This window comes from Megalops cyprinoides, chromosome 16 (genome assembly GCF_013368585.1).
Source record: "Megalops cyprinoides isolate fMegCyp1 chromosome 16, fMegCyp1.pri, whole genome shotgun sequence".
Lineage (NCBI taxonomy): Eukaryota > Metazoa > Chordata > Actinopteri > Elopiformes > Megalopidae > Megalops > Megalops cyprinoides.
In genome coordinates, this window is record NC_050598.1 from 6,498,580 (window position 1) to 6,516,984 (window position 18,405).

General features: G+C 44.6%; 1 protein-coding gene across 1 annotated transcript; it reads right to left on the bottom strand.

The window, feature by feature from the left end:
- Positions 1–1,018: 1,018 nt before the first annotated feature.
- On the bottom strand, positions 1,019–17,711 carry tnk1 (tyrosine kinase, non-receptor, 1). The gene is made up of 14 exons (XM_036548960.1): positions 17,108–17,711; positions 10,394–10,578; positions 9,929–9,999; positions 8,785–8,967; positions 8,074–8,226; positions 7,361–7,638; positions 6,840–6,966; positions 6,442–6,588; positions 4,903–4,997; positions 3,937–4,170; positions 3,515–3,582; positions 2,602–3,053; positions 2,291–2,386; positions 1,019–1,728 (listed from the first exon to the last, which is right to left on the bottom strand). Exons 2-14 carry the CDS (start codon positions 10,554–10,556, stop codon positions 1,561–1,563), a joined length of 2,235 nt encoding a protein of 744 aa, XP_036404853.1. The 5' UTR covers positions 10,557–10,578; positions 17,108–17,711; the 3' UTR covers positions 1,019–1,560.
- Between the last annotated feature and the right edge of the window lie 694 nt (positions 17,712–18,405).

Sequence of the window (18,405 nt, forward strand, 5' to 3'; positions counted from 1 at the left end):
AAAAGGAACCAAGTTCTGCTTTGGTAGAGCGTTTTGCATGTTTCACATTTCTGCCATGGTTGTTTTTTTCCTTTTAACTTTCCTATTAACTTGTTTTTTTGTCGGAAGCATGGCTTTTACACAAATAAAAGGAAAATGTGTGTACTCTAAGAATTGTAGCCTATGCAGTACGAAATGGAAACAGGATAAACGGCCAGCTATTGGCGTTTAGCTCATCAAGAGGGGGTTGGGGGGAATTAAACTCTTCAGAATCTAAACATCTGTTGCCGATTTGGAAAAATTGATACACGCCTCTGAGGGTTCCCACTTTCCCCCTCGTCAAGTTCAGCAATAAAAACGCAGAGTGAAGGAGAGAGAAGTGGAAAGAAAGAAAGAGAGGAAGAAACGTTCACATATATGGCCTGTGTGGAGGCCTTCTGGCGTCAGACAGAGGGGAGCATCGCTCGTTGCTTAAGGACCGAAACTGCTCCAGTTACATCAGCAGCCGGGAGGAGGTGACTTCCTTTGGCTTCGGCTGTGTGTGTTTTTTTTTTTTTTTTTTTTTGTGGTCTGACCACAACGGCATGGTCCAGTGAACTGCGGAGCCAAAACACAAAGTGGCCAAAACTTGTAAAAAGCAGATCCTTGACTCACCATTGATTTCACTGCTTTTCTAGAAAAGGACGTGAGTGTTTGAGTGAAAGCAAACACTGAACCATTTTAGACAGTGTTAGGATGGACCGGTGTGTATGTGTGTGTGCGCGCTGCAGAGTTCCCAAATAAACAGCTTTAGATACAAATATAAAAGCATGATTATATACCACAGACACAAAGCTCCCAGAAGAGGGTTACTGAAGCAAGCACTTTAAACCCCTGTCCCCCAGCCTATATATGACCACACCGCTTTAGGTACTTTAAGACTTAACTTTTATTCACTGAATACAAATGTTCCTTATGTACATATTTGAATTTAACATGTTAAAATTATGATCAGAAGACAATGCAAAGATGCAAAGATTTAACTCTATTTGCTGCTTCACTAAAAAAACAACAGCTGATTGTAAACGTCTTCATGTTCCTAAAAACTGAGGGATTGCAAAATGCAAATGACCAGCAGTATCAAGTAGAATATCAGTACTTCCTCTCATTTTGGTTTAAGTCATGCGTTTTGCTGTGACATGTGCATTAATATGTAGAGCGTTTAGTATGGTTATGCAACCTGTATGGTTACGTCACCTGTTTACTTTGGAGAGCCTGGAGCAGGTGGTCCTGGGAAAGCCCAGAGCGGCCTGCGAGTCTCCAGCTTTGGCATGCACAGAACGCAGTGCCATTCCTTCCTGGCGGAGCTGTTGCTGAGGTAAATACAACTGGACCAGAGTGTTTGACATTAACATAGATGCAGAGAGAGGGTCTTTCATTGCCAGTAAAGCCATCTGAGCTGGACGACTGGACGGCCGGACATGGCGGGCTTCCTGTCCCTGTCGTCCGCCCCCCTTGTCCTGCTTCGTCTGTCTCTCTCCATGGCGTACTGAGCGTCGTATCTGCTCGCACCCTCCGCACACCCCTCCCCTTTCCCCTCCCTCAAACTCCGCGCCTGTCTGTGGCAGCTGGCCCTTCTCCTCCTCGGTCTGCATCCCGTGCCAGCCTCAGCATGTACCGGCTGGCCTCCTGCAGGTCCCACTGGTGCCGTGACAGGATTCGAACGCAGTCCTCCCTGGAGCACAGACTCAAGAAGTACAGCTGCTCTGTCTGTGATGGAGATAGGAGGGGCGAAGGGAGGGTGGGGGGTGAGGGGGAGGGCCAGAGGGTATCAGTTCTGCAAGCTCATTACGACATGCTGACAGACGTGAAAGCCGTAGCTCCTCATGGGGCAGCACAGTAGGAAATGGAGCTCTGGACCCCTGACCTGAAGGTGGGCCTTCATACGTGCTCAAAAAATTCCCCAGACATCTGATATCCCCAAAGTACCCAAGCAATGTGACTTGAGCTGCTCCAACAGTGTCTTCATTGTGTATGTAGAATACACAGTATGTGTAAGAGCTGCTGCTTTATCACAGGCATCAGTTTAGAGCAGACAGTGCATGGATTCACAGATCTTTATATAGTATGGATGTGGTCATGTTATCTACTTCCACAAGTAGCCCATCCAGTTGACATAGGGACCAGTCGATCTGCACAGCACCTGCTCTGGGGCGATGCTCGTGAACAAGTGGGTAAACTAAAGCAGACGGATCATTGATGAGGGTCTGTGCATGAGCTGCACATGCCTGGGAGTGCTCAGTGATTGACAGACATGATTTATGCTCCATACCTTGAGCTGCTGTTCAGCTTTGACAGGGTTCCAGTCATTGTGCCGAAGGGCGTTCCGCACCTCCTCGCTGGTTACTCCGTGCACCGCCTCCTGCACCTGGCAAATCAGAACACGCGAACTCAGCACTGCTGGCCAGTCAGAGTAGCACACACTCAGAGGTACAGCAGAGTATAGCAGAGTGTAGCAGCTGGGGGTCCCTGGGCAGGTCAGCACACTTCACACTTCAGCAGTAACAGCAGTTGCATTGTCAAACAGCCAGAGAGCTCATCCCACACAGAACAAGTTGCTAAACCCACACATACAACACTTACTTGGGCTATAATGGCTGCCTTATCTTGCTGCACTTGAGGCGGGTATCTCTCTCGGTCCCTCTCCCTTTCCCGATCTCTCTCTCTCTCCTTCTCTCCAAAGTCGTCCAGCTGGGGGGTGGACCGGGCCATGTGGGCCATCTTGACCAGGTTGCCGATGCCCAGGGCCTGCTGCTGGGGCTGCTGCTGGGGGAGCTGAGGAACAGGCCACAAGCCTGGGGCTTGATTTAAAGTGGGCCTGCGCTCACGGATCTGCACCTGGGGCTTGAGGCGCTTCAAGTTGGGGGGCGGGGGCCGGGGAGGCGGCATGAGGCTGGCCTCGCTGAGCCGCCGCGGGTCCTGGATCAGCTGGGGCTGGGGTCTGGGCATGAGTCTGCGCGGGTCCACCCTGCCCCCTCCGCCCTGTCCCCCATGTGAGGGCCCGCTGAGGACCGACTCAAAACTTCGAGAAAGGCCTGTGGATACAGAGAGTCGCCATCAGCCACCCCATGTCACTACACAAGAGGTATTGTGATCATATTATTCATATTCTCATCTAACTCTATTGCTATGTATCAGTGACTTTTCTTAAAGTAAGAACACACATTCAGATAGAATACTGAACAAGACATCTACATAGCTTTCAAACAAATAATTTTCACTATTCACTACTTGGTGCCAGGGAACAAACAGTGGAGCAAAGGTCACTCAAAGGGACAATGCAAATATACCATCAAAAAGCAGATAAACAGCCAAATATTTATTAGAGTTGGTTAGCATGTACGCATTGAGGTTGAATAGGTGAACACTTAACCACTCAAGAAAAACAAAGAGAAGCAGAGGCAATGAAAATGGCTGTGTCTCAGCTATAATGCAGGAGGACCGGTACAGGTGTTCCCCATTTTCAATGCCAGAATGTGTTGCTCTCTGTCCTGACCTGCCATTCTCTGTAGGTTGGAACTCTCCTTCTCTCTGCCCACCCCAGGAGTCCTCCAGTTTGCAGTCCTGGTGAGAGGTCAGAGGTCAGAGGTCACACACACAAATCCCCAAGCACTGCACTTCAGGGAATCCCAGGTCGTTGACACTGTGAAGTTACAGAGTAGCAGGCTCCTGCACAGCAACAGCGGAGGGCTGCCAACCACCATAAACGCTGTTTTTGCAGTGTTTGGTTTTTTGTTTCCCTAATTAGGAGATGTGGCCTTAACCACGAGATGAGAGTCAAATCCCTTTCTTAATCAAATCTGGACTAAAATGCTTATCCTAAAAATAAGTCCTCTTCAGCCTTCGAAACTCTCCCTAACAGTGAAGTAAACAGCACAGACAGAACACAGAGAAGAGTGACAGAGAGGGGTGACGCACTCATCCAGGCGCTCAGGGGTCCCCCAGCTGCGCTGCGGGTGGATGTCTCCGTGACCCATGTGCTGCAGACTGCCCTTCAAGGGGGCGGAGATGAAGGTGGGGGTGGAGCCGGGGGCAGGGCCGGGGGCAGGGCCAGGGCCAGGGCCAGGTAGGATAGGCGCGGCCAGGCTGGCAGGGAATAAGCCAATGCTCAGGGTCCTCTGGTTCTGGCCTCTCCATTCGCACAGCTCCAGACTGCAGGACAAAACAGTGTGGGTTTTATGAGGGAGAGAGAGAGATGCAGCCAGACCAGGTGAAGTCACAAACTTAAAAGAGACACACAGAATGAAGTAAAATTTAGACTACATTACAGTGAGTAAGAATTGAAAGGGCAAATTCTTTACTCCTGGGATGTTTTTATGCACTTCTTTTGGACACCCAGTGAACTGTAAACTGAGGAAGAACTTCAAACATTTCCTTTGTACTTTAGTGCTCCTTTAAGTGTTGGGTAATGCCAGTCCTGGAGGACCAGAGTCCTTTAATGACATTCCTTAAAATGACCTTTGCCAGCTATATTACACCTGAAACAGCAGGCGAGCTGATGTCAGAGTCAATCATAAGTCTTGAGGTAAAATGAAAATCAGCCTTTCAGGGCTAAAGCCCTGCCCCTAAAGAGAGTCTGTAGGACTTGGAGGGTTTAAAAAGCCTTTGAAGACTTGCAGAGCTGCTGCCATTCAGGGCCGCTGGCAGCAGACTGCTGGCATCACCTTTGTTTCTAATCTCAGTCCTGACACGCCTCCTTTATTGAAGGTTCCACTGTAGCCCCTCTCCAGGCATCACAGGGAGGGTGAAAAGAATGCGGGGATTTGGTTCACAAAGATTATAGTCAATGTCATTCAGGTACAGAGAGAGTGGCTGGGTATGTCACGATAATGCAGCGCCCGCCCCCCCCCCCCCCCCATCCCTCCCTTCGTCCCTCTCTCCCACCTGTGATCTATGACGGTCACCACATCATTCGTCTGCAGGGTCAGTTTTCGGGGTTCAGCAAAGTCCCTCAAAGCACGCACCTCCATTGGCTGGGCCTAGCAGAGGGAAAAGGAATTGATGCTTCTTTGGAAACGCAAGAACATGCAGCAACATTCATCTTTCAATGTTCAGAGAATGTGCCTGGCAATAGCTGTAGATTCCACTTTAATTTTAAGAAGAATCTTATGCCAAATGAAATGCCAGTGTAAAAGACATCATTCCATTGACTTCCTATATGATTTCAACTGCTTGGTTACAGTAAAACATACTTTCATTTTCAGTGAAATACAGATATGAACAACTGATTTCATAATTTCTGAATTTCTGTGGCTTGGCGGATACCAGCATGAAATGGATTTCTGCGGTTTGGTGGATATGACCATGAAATGGATTTCTGTGGCATGGTGGATATGAGCATGAAATGGATATCTGTGGCTTGGCGGATACCAGCATGAAATGGATATTTGTGGTTTGGTGGATATAACGATGAAATGGATGTCTGTGCCCTGGTGGCAGAGCTGTAGTCAAGACCACCTTTGTCGAGTCCAAGACAAGTCCAAGACCAGGACTAGTCAAGACCGAGTCCAAAGAGGTTTGAGTTCAATGAGAGAGAGAGAGAGTCAAGACCGAGACAGAAAAAAAAGAATCATCTTCAAGACCACTTACTTACCTGTTTATAATTTTTGTGTGGTGCTAGAGACACAGTATATCTGTTTTAAGATGATCATTTTGCACTATTATTTGTAATGATCAAAAAGCAAGTGCAGTGTAACAACACTGTAGGATCAAATTAGGCCATATTATTTACTTTAAGTATAGCCATTTCACTTAAAAGTCACATAAAGCTGATGTCAATGTCAATGCCCGTTTTAGATGGATGTTGAATTAATTAAACCAATGCCTGTTTTCTGAACAACCTTACTTAACCTTTTCGCATGTAACTTATTTTATGCTATGTAGCATATATGGTTCGTTATGTTTTCATTAGCGTTTTAAGCTTCTCCTAGTTTTCACCGCTGCATTTGCTATATTTTTTATGTTAAATCGTTGTTTCCTCAAAGCTAAAATTAGCTAGAATTTTTCCAGTCTAGTGTTCTAATCGCACCTTATACGCGCTAAACGGCTGATCACATCAGTGTGACCGTACGCGCGAAAGGGTTAATCACTGATTTTATTTTGAAGGAGGAGCTACTAGAGAAAAAAAACAACATATATATTAAAGGCAGCTGGACTCGGTTGAGACCAACTAGAATATTTGGCGAGACCAAAGACCGAGACAAGTCCAAGTGCAAATACCAACGAGACCAAGACAAGTCCCAGATAATAGAAAAAAACATCTGGAGTCTGGAATTGAGTCCAAGATCGGACTCGAGTACTACAGCCCTGGCTGGTGGATATGAGTATGAAATGGGTATTTACGGTTTGGTGGATATGAGTATGAAATGGATATCTGTGGCCTGAGTGTCGGTGGAGGGGGCTGGTGTGGCTGGCATGTTGTACCTCTGCCACCAGCGTGGTGAGCTTGGAGAAGGAGGGCCGGTCAGAGGGGCTGATGGCCCAGCACTTCCGCATCACGCTGTACATCTCCTGGGGACAGTCCAGGGGCCTCTCCAAGCGCTCCCCTTCCCGCTCCACACGCCACAGGATCTGAGGGGGAGGAGCACAGGATGAAGGAGAGCCATCGGAGAACTGAGACGCGGAGAGCAGTAAGAACGCAGGAGAGCTCACATGTGATGTCTGATATGCAGGTGCACATGCACGCACACCAACATGCATTTGCAGGCATGCAAACATATGCTTTCACACATGCATACACTCACACACACACACACACAGACATATACACAAAGAGGCAGTCAGACCCAGTCAGACGTGCACACATGCAGATGAGCGTTTACCTGTCGACCTGACATCCCCAGCCATGGCTCTTGACAGTAGGTGAACATCTCCCACAGTGTGACACCAAACATCCACACATCAGAGGAGTGCGAGAAGGTGCCCACCCGCAAACACTCTGGAGCACACCTGGTGGGAGAAAGCGAGAGAGAGAGAGAGAGGCAAGTCACGAATCAAGAAGAGACACACACAAATAATCTCAGAAAACCAACAACACTAACAGAAGCAGACAAGCAGCAGGCATCCTTCACTGACAATATTACTGCCAGATTAAACTCTCATACAAAACCAGATTTCTCCCAAAGCACTGTACCCCAAAGCACCAGGGTAAAAATGTTTATCCTAAAAATAAAACCACAGATAAATGCACATCTCTCCTTAAACACCAGGTTTAACCCTCATAGAAACTCACATCTGTTGAGAAGCATTGTACCTGAAAATGTCAAGTTCTTCCCATATAAACTCAGATCTCTCCCTAAACACTGCTGAGACCGCCCCCACTCCCCCTGTGTCTCTAGCTCACCATGCGAACGGGATCCTCCGGTGGGCGGTCATGACGTAATGGTCCCTGTCCTGGTCCAGGCCCCGCATGAGGCCGAAGTCGCCGATCTTGACGAGCTCGCGGGCAGCCAGCAGCACGTTGCGCGCCGCCAGGTCGCGGTGGATGAAGCGCCGGCTCTCCAGGTACTCCATTCCCGCCGCGATCTGCGTGCTAAAGAGCCAGAGGCGGGACAGCGGGTACTCGCCCGTCCGCGCCCGAAGCGTGTCATACAGGGAGCCCAGCTGCGCCAGCTCTGTCACCTGAGTGAGAGGTCAGAGGTCAGAGGTCAGAGGTCAGAGGTCAGGGGTCACAGGTTGGTGGGAGTGAGCGGGAGAGTGGTGTACAAGAAGTACTCTCCCACATCACAGAACACAAAAATGGTGACAATCAAGTCAAAGCCACAATGAAAGGCTAACAGAAATAATCTGAGTGTGAGACACTTTGAAAACCTAACCAAGTGACATGCTATCAAATGGTGCTCTGGCCTTATTTTGCACTTAAATCTACCTCACTTGAATCACTGTATTTTTCATGCTTTGATAATAAAGTGTCTCCTACACTTTGAAGAGGTGCATCTGTTGTGATTTCTACAACTGATTTCATTGTTTTTATATTTTAATTTTCACTCAAAGCGGATGCTGTTTCCACTTCCCCCTGAAACCGAGGAGGGTGTAAAGGCGACCGGTGAGGGTTACCATCTTCAAGGGCTGGGTGAGCACCACGCCGTACAGGCGGATGATGTTGGGGTGGTCCAGTGACTGCATGACTGTCACCTCCTGGAGGAAGTCGGTGAGCGTGTCTGTCTGCCGAGAGAGGCTGCTCCTCAGGGACTTCACTGCTACCTGCAACTGTGAGGGGGATGGGGGACGGGAGCAGCCGGAGAGAGGGAGAGGGGTGAAGGAGAGACAGACAGAGGGGAGGAGGAAGACAGAGGGAAGGAGGAAGAGGAGGAGAGAGGGCAGGAGGGAGGGATAGAGTGAAAAAGAGAAATGGAATAGGTGGCAGGAATGGAGAGAATGGACATCAATTCACCATTTACTAATCCAATAAAAATAATCCTATACAATGATGATAAAATTTGCATGAGTATATATATATATATATATATATATATATATATATATATATATATATATATATACACACACTATTTCTCTATATATACACACTATTTCTCTATATATACACACTATATATATATATACTATTTCTCTCCATGCAGCTATGTGAGCTAATACATAGTCTGTATAGAATGGTTTGCTGTACAATCAGTATATGCAGTGGCAATGGCATGTCAAATCTTAAATATCTGAATGTATATCAGCAGCTCAACTGGATAATAGCATTTTCCCCTATTGGATGGTTCATTGAATTAACTTGTTTCACACCCCAGCGTTAGCACTCACCACACGCCCCGTGGGGGTATGCCACTCGCCCCTGCGCACCACGCCAAAAGACCCAGAGCCCAGCTTCTCCCCCAGTGACAGCTCACTGTCCTGGATGAGACAGGTGAGGGACCGCCCTGTGTCCTGTCCCTGTCCCGCACCACCCCATTGGTCGCTCCCATCTGGAGCACGCCCACTGAAGACCTGTGGAATACATTTCCCTGTCACTCACAATAGAAACCACATACCCTCTATGTCCACAAATTGCAAGCCTCTTTGGCACCAAGGGCCATAGTATATAGTTATCATTAAACATGAACTGTACAGTATATCAAAGTTGACGCTGAAATAAATTTGTTTACATTGGAAAAAGTCAATATACCTTTGAACATGATCCCCAGGAATAGTAACTGGCTTGATTTTGGCAATGCCAAAAACTCACCATTCAAATAGCCCTTGTGAGGCTGATTCATGCTTTATACAGCCCATTAAACACTTTCCCTGGAGTTTCATTCCAAACATAATAACTCTAACTGCTATTTTAAGCAAATGTGCAAAGGTTCCAAACTGCCACACTGTGCTTGGATTGTTTTAGAATAAATTACTGTGATGTAGAGGTGATTGTTTACAGACCTTAAAGCATTTAAGCATTTATGACATATCTGTGTCATTAGAATTTCTGATGTGCTAAGTGGCCCGCTTCAAAAACATGTCAATAAGGACATAGAAGACATTATGGGCAATACGAAAGAGGGTGTGGGCGTAGAATGGGTGAAAAAGGAAGAGTCTGTTGCTTAAAGTAGCTCTTTGATCATCCCTTAAATGCGACCCATTCCCTCATTCACCATAGTTTCTCATGCCCTGCAGAGTAGGCCTTAGTGACAAAAGCCTAAAAACACACTATTGATTAAATAGCGCAGAGTTAAATAAAATACCTGCAGCTTCTGAAAAGGTGGAACACAAATGCTGAAAATGTCAACTCTCCTGCCTTCAAAGTGGTCAAAGTATTCCCAATCATGACATTTTCAGGGGTATTCAAGACCGATGACAAGCCACAGAGCAAAATGGATAAACATGTTTAAAGAATCTGGGTTTCATGGGGAGTGATCTGATTGGCCGGTGGCTGAAACACATCTGGTTTATTTCCCATGCTTAAATCTTGTACCTTGGCCATCCATGACCGCGGTCGGGTGGTGGCTTTGTAGCGTTTGAGTGCATCCCATAATCTTCTCTGACCTACACACAGACACAGGCACACACAACATTTACAATCATCTCAGTACCCAAGTCATTTCTTTATTCTTCAGCCATTTTTCATTGCAGTAAGCTTGGAAGATCAAGCGCTCTCATGAGTAATTTCTTGGTACTGTTTTTGTGGTACTGATAGGTACTTTTTCTGAAAGCATTCTCACCATATCACCACAGCTGAGCAGAAAGACACTAATTCTACATTTATGCACCACAGTACTGTAAATCTGAACAAATAGGAACAAACTTCAATGTACTCTGCATAGGAAAGAGCACAGACACCAAGCTTAGTACTGATGCTCTGAGACAGGCTGAACCCCCTGATACTTCCCAGGCTACCTGTGGACAGACAGAGAAAGGGTCTGGCCGTTCCCCCGCTCACCGGGTTTGCCGATGCCAATCTGCTCGAGGTCGGCATCCTTCACATAAGCAAAGTGCTCTATCCGGGTCACGTTCAGCCCGTCCCGAACGCGCAGGTAGAACCTCTCCAGCTGGACCTCCGCCAGGAGTTGGTACAGCCACTGTGTGTCCTGGTCCATCAGCATCACATGGTCAGGTCCCGCATCACTGAAGGGAGGGGACAGAGGAGCAAAGGGGGAGTGGTCAGTCAGCCCACCCACCAGAGGGTATATAAGGCGCAATTCCACTGGCCTTCCTTAGCTGCGTGTGTGTCTTTCTGGCTCCAGGCTGGATTTGCCCTTAGGTGCTGATCTAAAAACAGTTTTGTGGTGTAGTTTATAATGGTTGAGATTAGAATTGTGGTCAGGGAATATGGTCCTAGATCAGCACTTATGGGTAACTTCTGCCTTGGGTGTCATTCTGACATGCCACTGCCCAGCATGGCAGTCTGAATTTCAGCTGATCCTGTCTCACCTCTGGCTGATGTGCTGCTGACCTCTTTATAACACCTACTGAGTTTTTTGATATTGCGTACTTCCCACCTCTGTTGCCTTTGTAAATAAATTAATAAGATTGCCCACCACATGGGTGCTTTTGCTCGCTAGCTATTTGATGAATAAGAAAGATATCCTGCTGGTCGTGCTTTTATTATTCTGGGTTTGGAGAGACCACATTTAATACAAACAGCATGACATTTTATGGATTTTATGATGTTTTTTGTTTTTCTACTTCTGACTGACTCACCTTGGCTGAGGACCAAGCAGCTGTAACATGAAGGGTTGGCTTACATACTGTTGGTATTGGTGTCAATTTGCTGTGAAATCGCCTTTCAGCTGAGTGAAATCTGTGAAAACAGTTATTGTCCACCTCTCTTTGTCAAATGGTGCTCTTGCTTGGTCATTATATTAGAAAATGAAAAATGCAATTTGTATAACTTGACAGGAGCTAATGAAAATATATACGGTTGAAGGTACTTAGTATACCTTTGCAAATTATTAAACTATATTTACTCAGCAGTAAAAGGAAGTTAAAACTGTTGTAAAAACCTTAAGCAAACTAGTGCCATTAGACACAGGAGGAGGGGTGACGGAGAGATGGAGAACACAGCCATGATAGTGATGTAATAATTAAAAGAAAGATAAATAAAAAGAGAGAAGGAGGAAGAATGATGATGTGGCAGGAGAGGGAGAGGGAGCAAAATGGACAGATGTATCTATGGAAAGGGAGAGAGGCTGAAAGAGAGAGGGATGGAGAAACAGACCGAGCATCACTAAATGAAGCACTCAGGTAAAGTGGGTTGATGTAACTGGACTGTCAAGCATTTCACATCAGGTCCCTGCATTGTTTATATGAGCTTTACTCATTTTTTCTAGCCAAATTTTGGAATCACCAATTGCACGTTGGGCTAATCTCACAGCGATTGTCTCTGTGCACATGCAGGAGTACTTGGGACAGTGAATTCAATTGTACCACAAGTCCCACAGTGCAACACTGTGAAGCAAACCCTGACTGGAGGATAGGCATGTCTTCACCTTTATCATCTGAATGGCTAACAGGTGCCAACCAGGTTGCAGTGTGCCTGAGAGCAGTGGGGAGAGGAAACCCTGCCTGACCAACCCACCCTTACCCCAGTGAAATGAGGCCAGTTTGCTGTGGGCTCCCAGTCATTGCTGATGACACAACTGGACTCGAACCTGGGCCACAGGGACAAGCCCCTTGCTGACCTGGCCACTGGGGAAGCCCCCTACAGCATTTAATTTGAAACAAATGACATTATCCTGTGTGTACATGACTGTATGCTATAAATGCCTATCTATGTCTGGGTGGGGGTGGGGGGGTGGGTTTGCTCTACCAGTTGAGCAGGTTCACACCTACAGCACTGACACACTCATCATGACAGGGCACCCAGATGCAAATGATAAAAATCATGTGACTCAACCCATATTATGTTTTGTACAATGGCATTTTTACAGCTAATTTCAGATGCACTATACCACATGCAGTTACTCTGATTAATCAAGACTCTCATTTTTCAGCTGCAAATATCACTGAAGGCAATTCATTTTCAAAGCAACAAGGTTATAATGCTTACAGGACTAAAGGCCTTTATGTGCTAATTGCTAACAGACCACTTCCTGCTTAGTGATACAGAAACATCACAAAAGGGGTGGAACCAATGCCACAAGCCAATCATTGTGTCCATCGTCGATTGAACCTGTTTGCCAGATTTGCGCACCACAACATGCATCTACTTCCTTCTCCGGTGATTGCAGTCATAAACCTGTTGCTCTCTGCATTATCAGCAGGAACAGAGAAAGGAATTCTGCATTCCACAGCTAACTATTCAGGTAGATTCCATTACATTCCCACACAGTCTCCAAGACAAACCTGCCCTCAATTAGGCAGCTCAATACAAGCATGCATGTTCTGGCAGATGCACAGACAGACATGCATGAGGGTGACATGGGGGGCCTGCCCAGGCACGAACGAGGCTGATATAAAAATACAGACCTGGAGAGACTACACCCAAACCCACACCCACCTGACACGCAAAACATACCTAAACACACCGCGGATCGTTCCCCCAGCACCAGAGGCAAGTTACTGCTGTGTCTAAATATGAGAACACAAACAGGCCGCAGTCACTATACTCCTCTGTCCTCACATAATTACCCACAGCACCTTTCACTAAATACTCATTATCCAGGTTTTTCCAGGTATTGTCTGTAATTGTGGTCAGTTCTACAGAGGAGACGTTGTAGTCCAGACACTAAAATTTGTGGAGCTGATACTACAGTACAGTGACTATGCTCTACTACACTGGCGGTAAAGCCTGGTCTCTTTATACTGCTTCTGGTCACTATATTGTACTATACTGATGATAGTACACAGTCACTGAATTCTACTGCTGTGATTTCAAACGCCAGGGCGTACTCTTAAAGGGTTCTCTTACAACCCTGTCACTGTAATCTATGGCAGTGACATTACACTGCACTTTCTTTGGTTCACAGTAGTTATCGCTCAAGTGGGTTTGCCTAGGTCCTTTTTAAATATTTATTCAAGTGCAGTTTTCTGACTAATCACAGTTCACTGATTAGTGTCATTTTCCCTGTGCTGCACTAGAGCTTCTGTGAGTGTGAAAATCAGCTGTTTAAAAAGGAAGCCTCCGCAACTGTAATTGAAACCCAAGTCTATGTTACAGGCAGGTCACTCCAAACCCAGAGCAGGCCAAAGGTTAGGCTACATAGCATCTGCTTCTGCTTGTTATGTATCTATACTGTAAACTGCTGAGAAACACAAAATTGATCATGTACTGATGTGGTTGTCCAGGGTAACTGAGCTATGGGGGTGGGGGTCTAGACTGAGTAGTAGGTCGATGAAAACAAAACATATCAGTGCATGTACCACAGCAGTCCCATAGGTACTCTGACTCATACAACCAGTTTACCTTGGACTGATTTAGTTGCTACTTCCACAGCAATTTTATCACAATGCCTGTCGGGAGCCTACATAAGCCTCAGTTTACTTTGAGTGGGGGTTGGTTAAACTTCCAAGTGCTTTACAACCCAAACAATTAGGGATGGGACAATATAGTTATCTCACGATTCGGTTCGATATATGATATGAGGTTCGCAATTTGATATCACCACAATTCGATGGAGCCTAATAACTGTTCAGTGACAAAGTATGAATATCCAGTATTGATACTTAATTTTTAGCCAAGCAAAATGCATAATAAATACTCATTCGAATGAATAAATACAACAAAATTACAAGTAAAATAAACATTCAATAATAGTTGTCTACATTTAGGCTAATCCAGTGGATGGAAACCAGTATCTCTCAGCTATCCACAAAGATAAAATTGTCCTGAAAAATAAAAGCTTGCAGAGACCTCTGCTATAACACATTTGGCAGCTTTGGTTGTTACATAATGTGTAAAATGCAGAAAACAGCAGAGAAAAGGCAACAGACAGGAGAGGAGATGCAAGAGCAGGAGATGCAAGAGCAGAAGAGGCCTAAGGTTAGAATTCACACCAGGGGTCCAGCAGTCCCAGAGCCTGAATTTTGTATGTTCAATTGGAAGGTCACACTCACACACTGTATGTGTATACATATCAGGGCTGTACAGTGCGACAGTTTTGCTCGCATTTGCGATTAAAAATTATTTCGTGTGAAATTAAATATTGATACACTCGCACCCTTGCGACCAGTCTCTGTAAGCGCCAAATCCATGTTGTTTGATATCAGAATATGTATTAAAATAAGTACTTACATGTAATTTGAATACAGTGTTCCTAAGTAACAGTGCTTATTGCAATACCCTTATATTTAGATTGTTTACATGATTGGCGCATGTCACTTTAAGAGAAAGACGCGGCTGTTGTTTGATGTGGTAGGCCTAAAGCAATGTAGCAAATTTGTCGGTATTTTCTGTTTTGTTTATAGTGGAGCTGCACGGTTTTCTTACCCTGTCGAATTACAAATTTAAGGAAGAAACAAGTAACAAAGTATAAATTTATTATATTTGTTTCTACTATGTAGGCCTACCCTATTTGTTTTTGCATTAACGAGAATAAATTAGTTTTGTTTAACTCAATCACGTGTCAACATAAAGTTCGTTTTTGGCTAGAAGTAGCCTACATCATAGGCTACAGTATCTTTGGTCCTGCAAATCAGCAACTGAAATAAACAATAGCTACCTAGGCCTACTAGTCGAGGCATTGTAGGGACTTCATTAGCTACTTGTAAATACGTTGCTAATGGCGTGGTGGTGATACAGTCCAGTATGATAGGTAAGGCAAAGACTATCTTTGGCTAAAGTTAGCTCGGACCAAAAGCAACAATGAAAAGATATTTCTGGGTTGTGAATGGGCAACGAGAGACAAGTGAACTTGACATATGCATTGCAAATAAAGCTCTACTTGTACTAACTAGTTATTAGCGCATCAGTAGGCAAGATTAGGGTACAATACAAAGTAGCAAATATCGGGATATCATTTTATGACTTAAAAAATTGATCGCAATTTTTTGGATCGCGATATATCGAATTTCGATTTATTGTCCCATCCCTACAAACAATGCTAGAAAGACTCAATCAGACTACTAGCATAGGCCTACTCTGCTACATGGGTACATTAATGAGAAAATATTGAGGTAGCTTAGGCTGTGGGAGTTCTGATGATTAGAAATCACAGCCTTTTCCCTTCAACTGGCCCCTTCAAAAAATTCAGATGTCAGCCTGTTCCACTGACCCACAAGCAGTGTGGTCTCCGACTCAGCCCTTCGTTGGAATTCATTAACGAAACCTGCAAGGTGTGTCCTTTCTGTCAAACAATGAAGTGTCACACTCTTTCTAGGTACACATCTGAATTCTGCACCCCCATACAGGCAAATGTGTTTTTCTCCCGTGGCTCTGTACATGCTGCAGGCGCAGAATCGACACCAAAATCGGTTATTTTGTTTACATACATTTAAATGTACAATTAGAATATGTAGCATAAATTTGTAAATTAAAGTGCTTTACTGTTTGTGCAAGGTTACTATGCTACTTCACCAGTTTAATGTACAGTTTTGCACACTGCAGCGTCATAACAGTAAGTGCAGTAGACTTTAAATCCATCGAAAGCGAAAAGAGATTATCGGTGATGAACAGATAGAATGTACAGGTAGAGTGATTCCTAAGAAATGTCAGTTATTTAGTTTCTCTCAGTGGTGACACCCTTCGAGCGTTACTGAACTTTGTATACGTTGCACACCTGCCTGTCATTGTACCAAAACACAGTTCTTTTGTTCAATGCGCAGGTTTTTGTCTAACGGCACAATGCTTCTTACTAAAGACATTATGACTGATTAATTAGTAATGTTGTTTACACACGATTGGATTACCGGTTTGTTAACCGGTAAGAACTTTCTCTATCAGTAAGGAGTCATTACTAATTTACTGAGTCACCAAGTGTGACTCTTAAGTATTTCCATCAACCACGTGACTGACCATCTTTTGATGCCAATGTTGTCATAGTGACAATTATGTGGCCACCACATTTCATAAAGTCGCTGAAAATATTAAACTTCACGTCAACAGATTATGTTCCGCTTAGGGCTGCTGACCCATAGAAAGTAGGTCCAGAGTACTCCTGACCTTATAAAAGTGATGTGTCTGCAACAGTTTACTTTGATTTTATACCAACGTGATTAATAATGTTTGTCCACAAGACAAATACTTTACTCCCTTGACTGTTATGGCAACGGGCCACGTATAACTACAGACATACCAGCCTGGTTAATTTTTATGCTTTTCCGTTTTGCTCTCATACGATAGGCATGCCCCAGTTTGTGCATGTAGAAATATACGTTAATATACCCTTTTAAATGGGCAGTTTTATGATACAATATAATACGCATTGCATCGCGTTCACCTCCATATGTTTATAGAGTGGATAAATCTTCAGTAAGTGAAACCATAATGACGAGGAAAAATGATACCATACCATTTTAATAACACATCTAGGGAATTGCTTTGCGTGTTTCCGATTTAAACAACTTTAAATTTTTGTTAGTAAATGTGTTTAGGTTGGTTACATTTGAAATGTTTTTGTTAACTGCTAAATCTTTCGAACAAATCTACCTGTCGCACGTTCTTCCTGTCTTGTGCCGACACCACTGCTTTGTCACAGGTGAAGTGGTCGATACTTACCTTTGACAAAACAACCTCCGGCTAGCACCCGCTGTTTTCTCGCTTCAATGTTCACCGCGAAATCTTCCCGCAAACCCAAACGTCGAATTATGTCTTTCCATTTATCAATGAAAACCCATCAAAATGCATTTATTCCAGCCCTGCATAGCATACGTTCTCCAGTTGTCTTCTATCCGTCTTTCACATTTTCATTAGATTTGGAATTGTCTAAATTCTTTCCCGGACACTTCCATGAGCATACTGGTATTTACAGTTCGTTTTCTGTTAGAGCTTTAGTTTTCTGCATGTATTTCTCCGCCGTTTTCAGAATAGCTCTACGGAACCAAATTCCACACTTCTGTTGGACTACCTGAACGTAGCCTCCACCTCTTCCTTCCTCCTCCCCCACCTCGTTCTCCTTCAACATGAACTCTTATCAGGACATTAAGGTGTGTGTACGTATTATTAACTCCGAAGTCATTTTTGCACTTCGCCTTTTTCTTTTGATACAAATCCAAAAAACGACCTGGAGAATTATTATTTGCCGTAGATTTTCACACGAATGTACATAATTTAACAATCGGCATAATTCTAAACCGGCCTCTGCCTGCTACCTTTCTCCTACGTTGACTCCTGCAAAATGCAGGTCTACCTGACAGTAACGCCTTCCCGGCTTCACTGCTTTCTGAATCATAAGTATTACTGTTGCGTTTCTGGAGTTCATTGTGATTGGCCAAGTAGTGGAGTACACAACAGATTGGCTGCGGACTGTCCTGAATACTAGCCCTAGAGGCCCTCCATGTACATTTGTTTCAGACAATGGAGCTTCTGTACTAATAACAATCACATTTATACAAAAAAGAAGTCTGCCGTGGGAAAAATAAACAATAGTATCTATTGGAAATGAGAAAAAGCAGAAATGACAATTGTTCTTAACATCATTATGTATATTGCTGTCCTTATTATATTTTTTTAGTAAATATATGTTGTTATTTGTAATTATATGCTATTATATACCAATAAAAGAGCAATGTTTAAATTATTGCTGTTGTTGCACCACGGTAACTTGGTTCCTGTGTGTGTGTGTGCGTGTGTCTGTCTGTGTGTCTGTTTTGTCTGTTGCATGCAACAAGTTAGCACAGGGGTTTGTGAGTATGTCTGATGCTAATGTCTGCATGCACATCTATGAATGGCAATGGGGTCCGAAACCTCCCAGCAACAAAGCGCTCTGGAAACTAAATGCTATTCGCTCTACCCAACCTGCATTGCCCAGTCCAGCCTGTCTGACTAGATTCTCTACACAGACAAGGAATCCCATT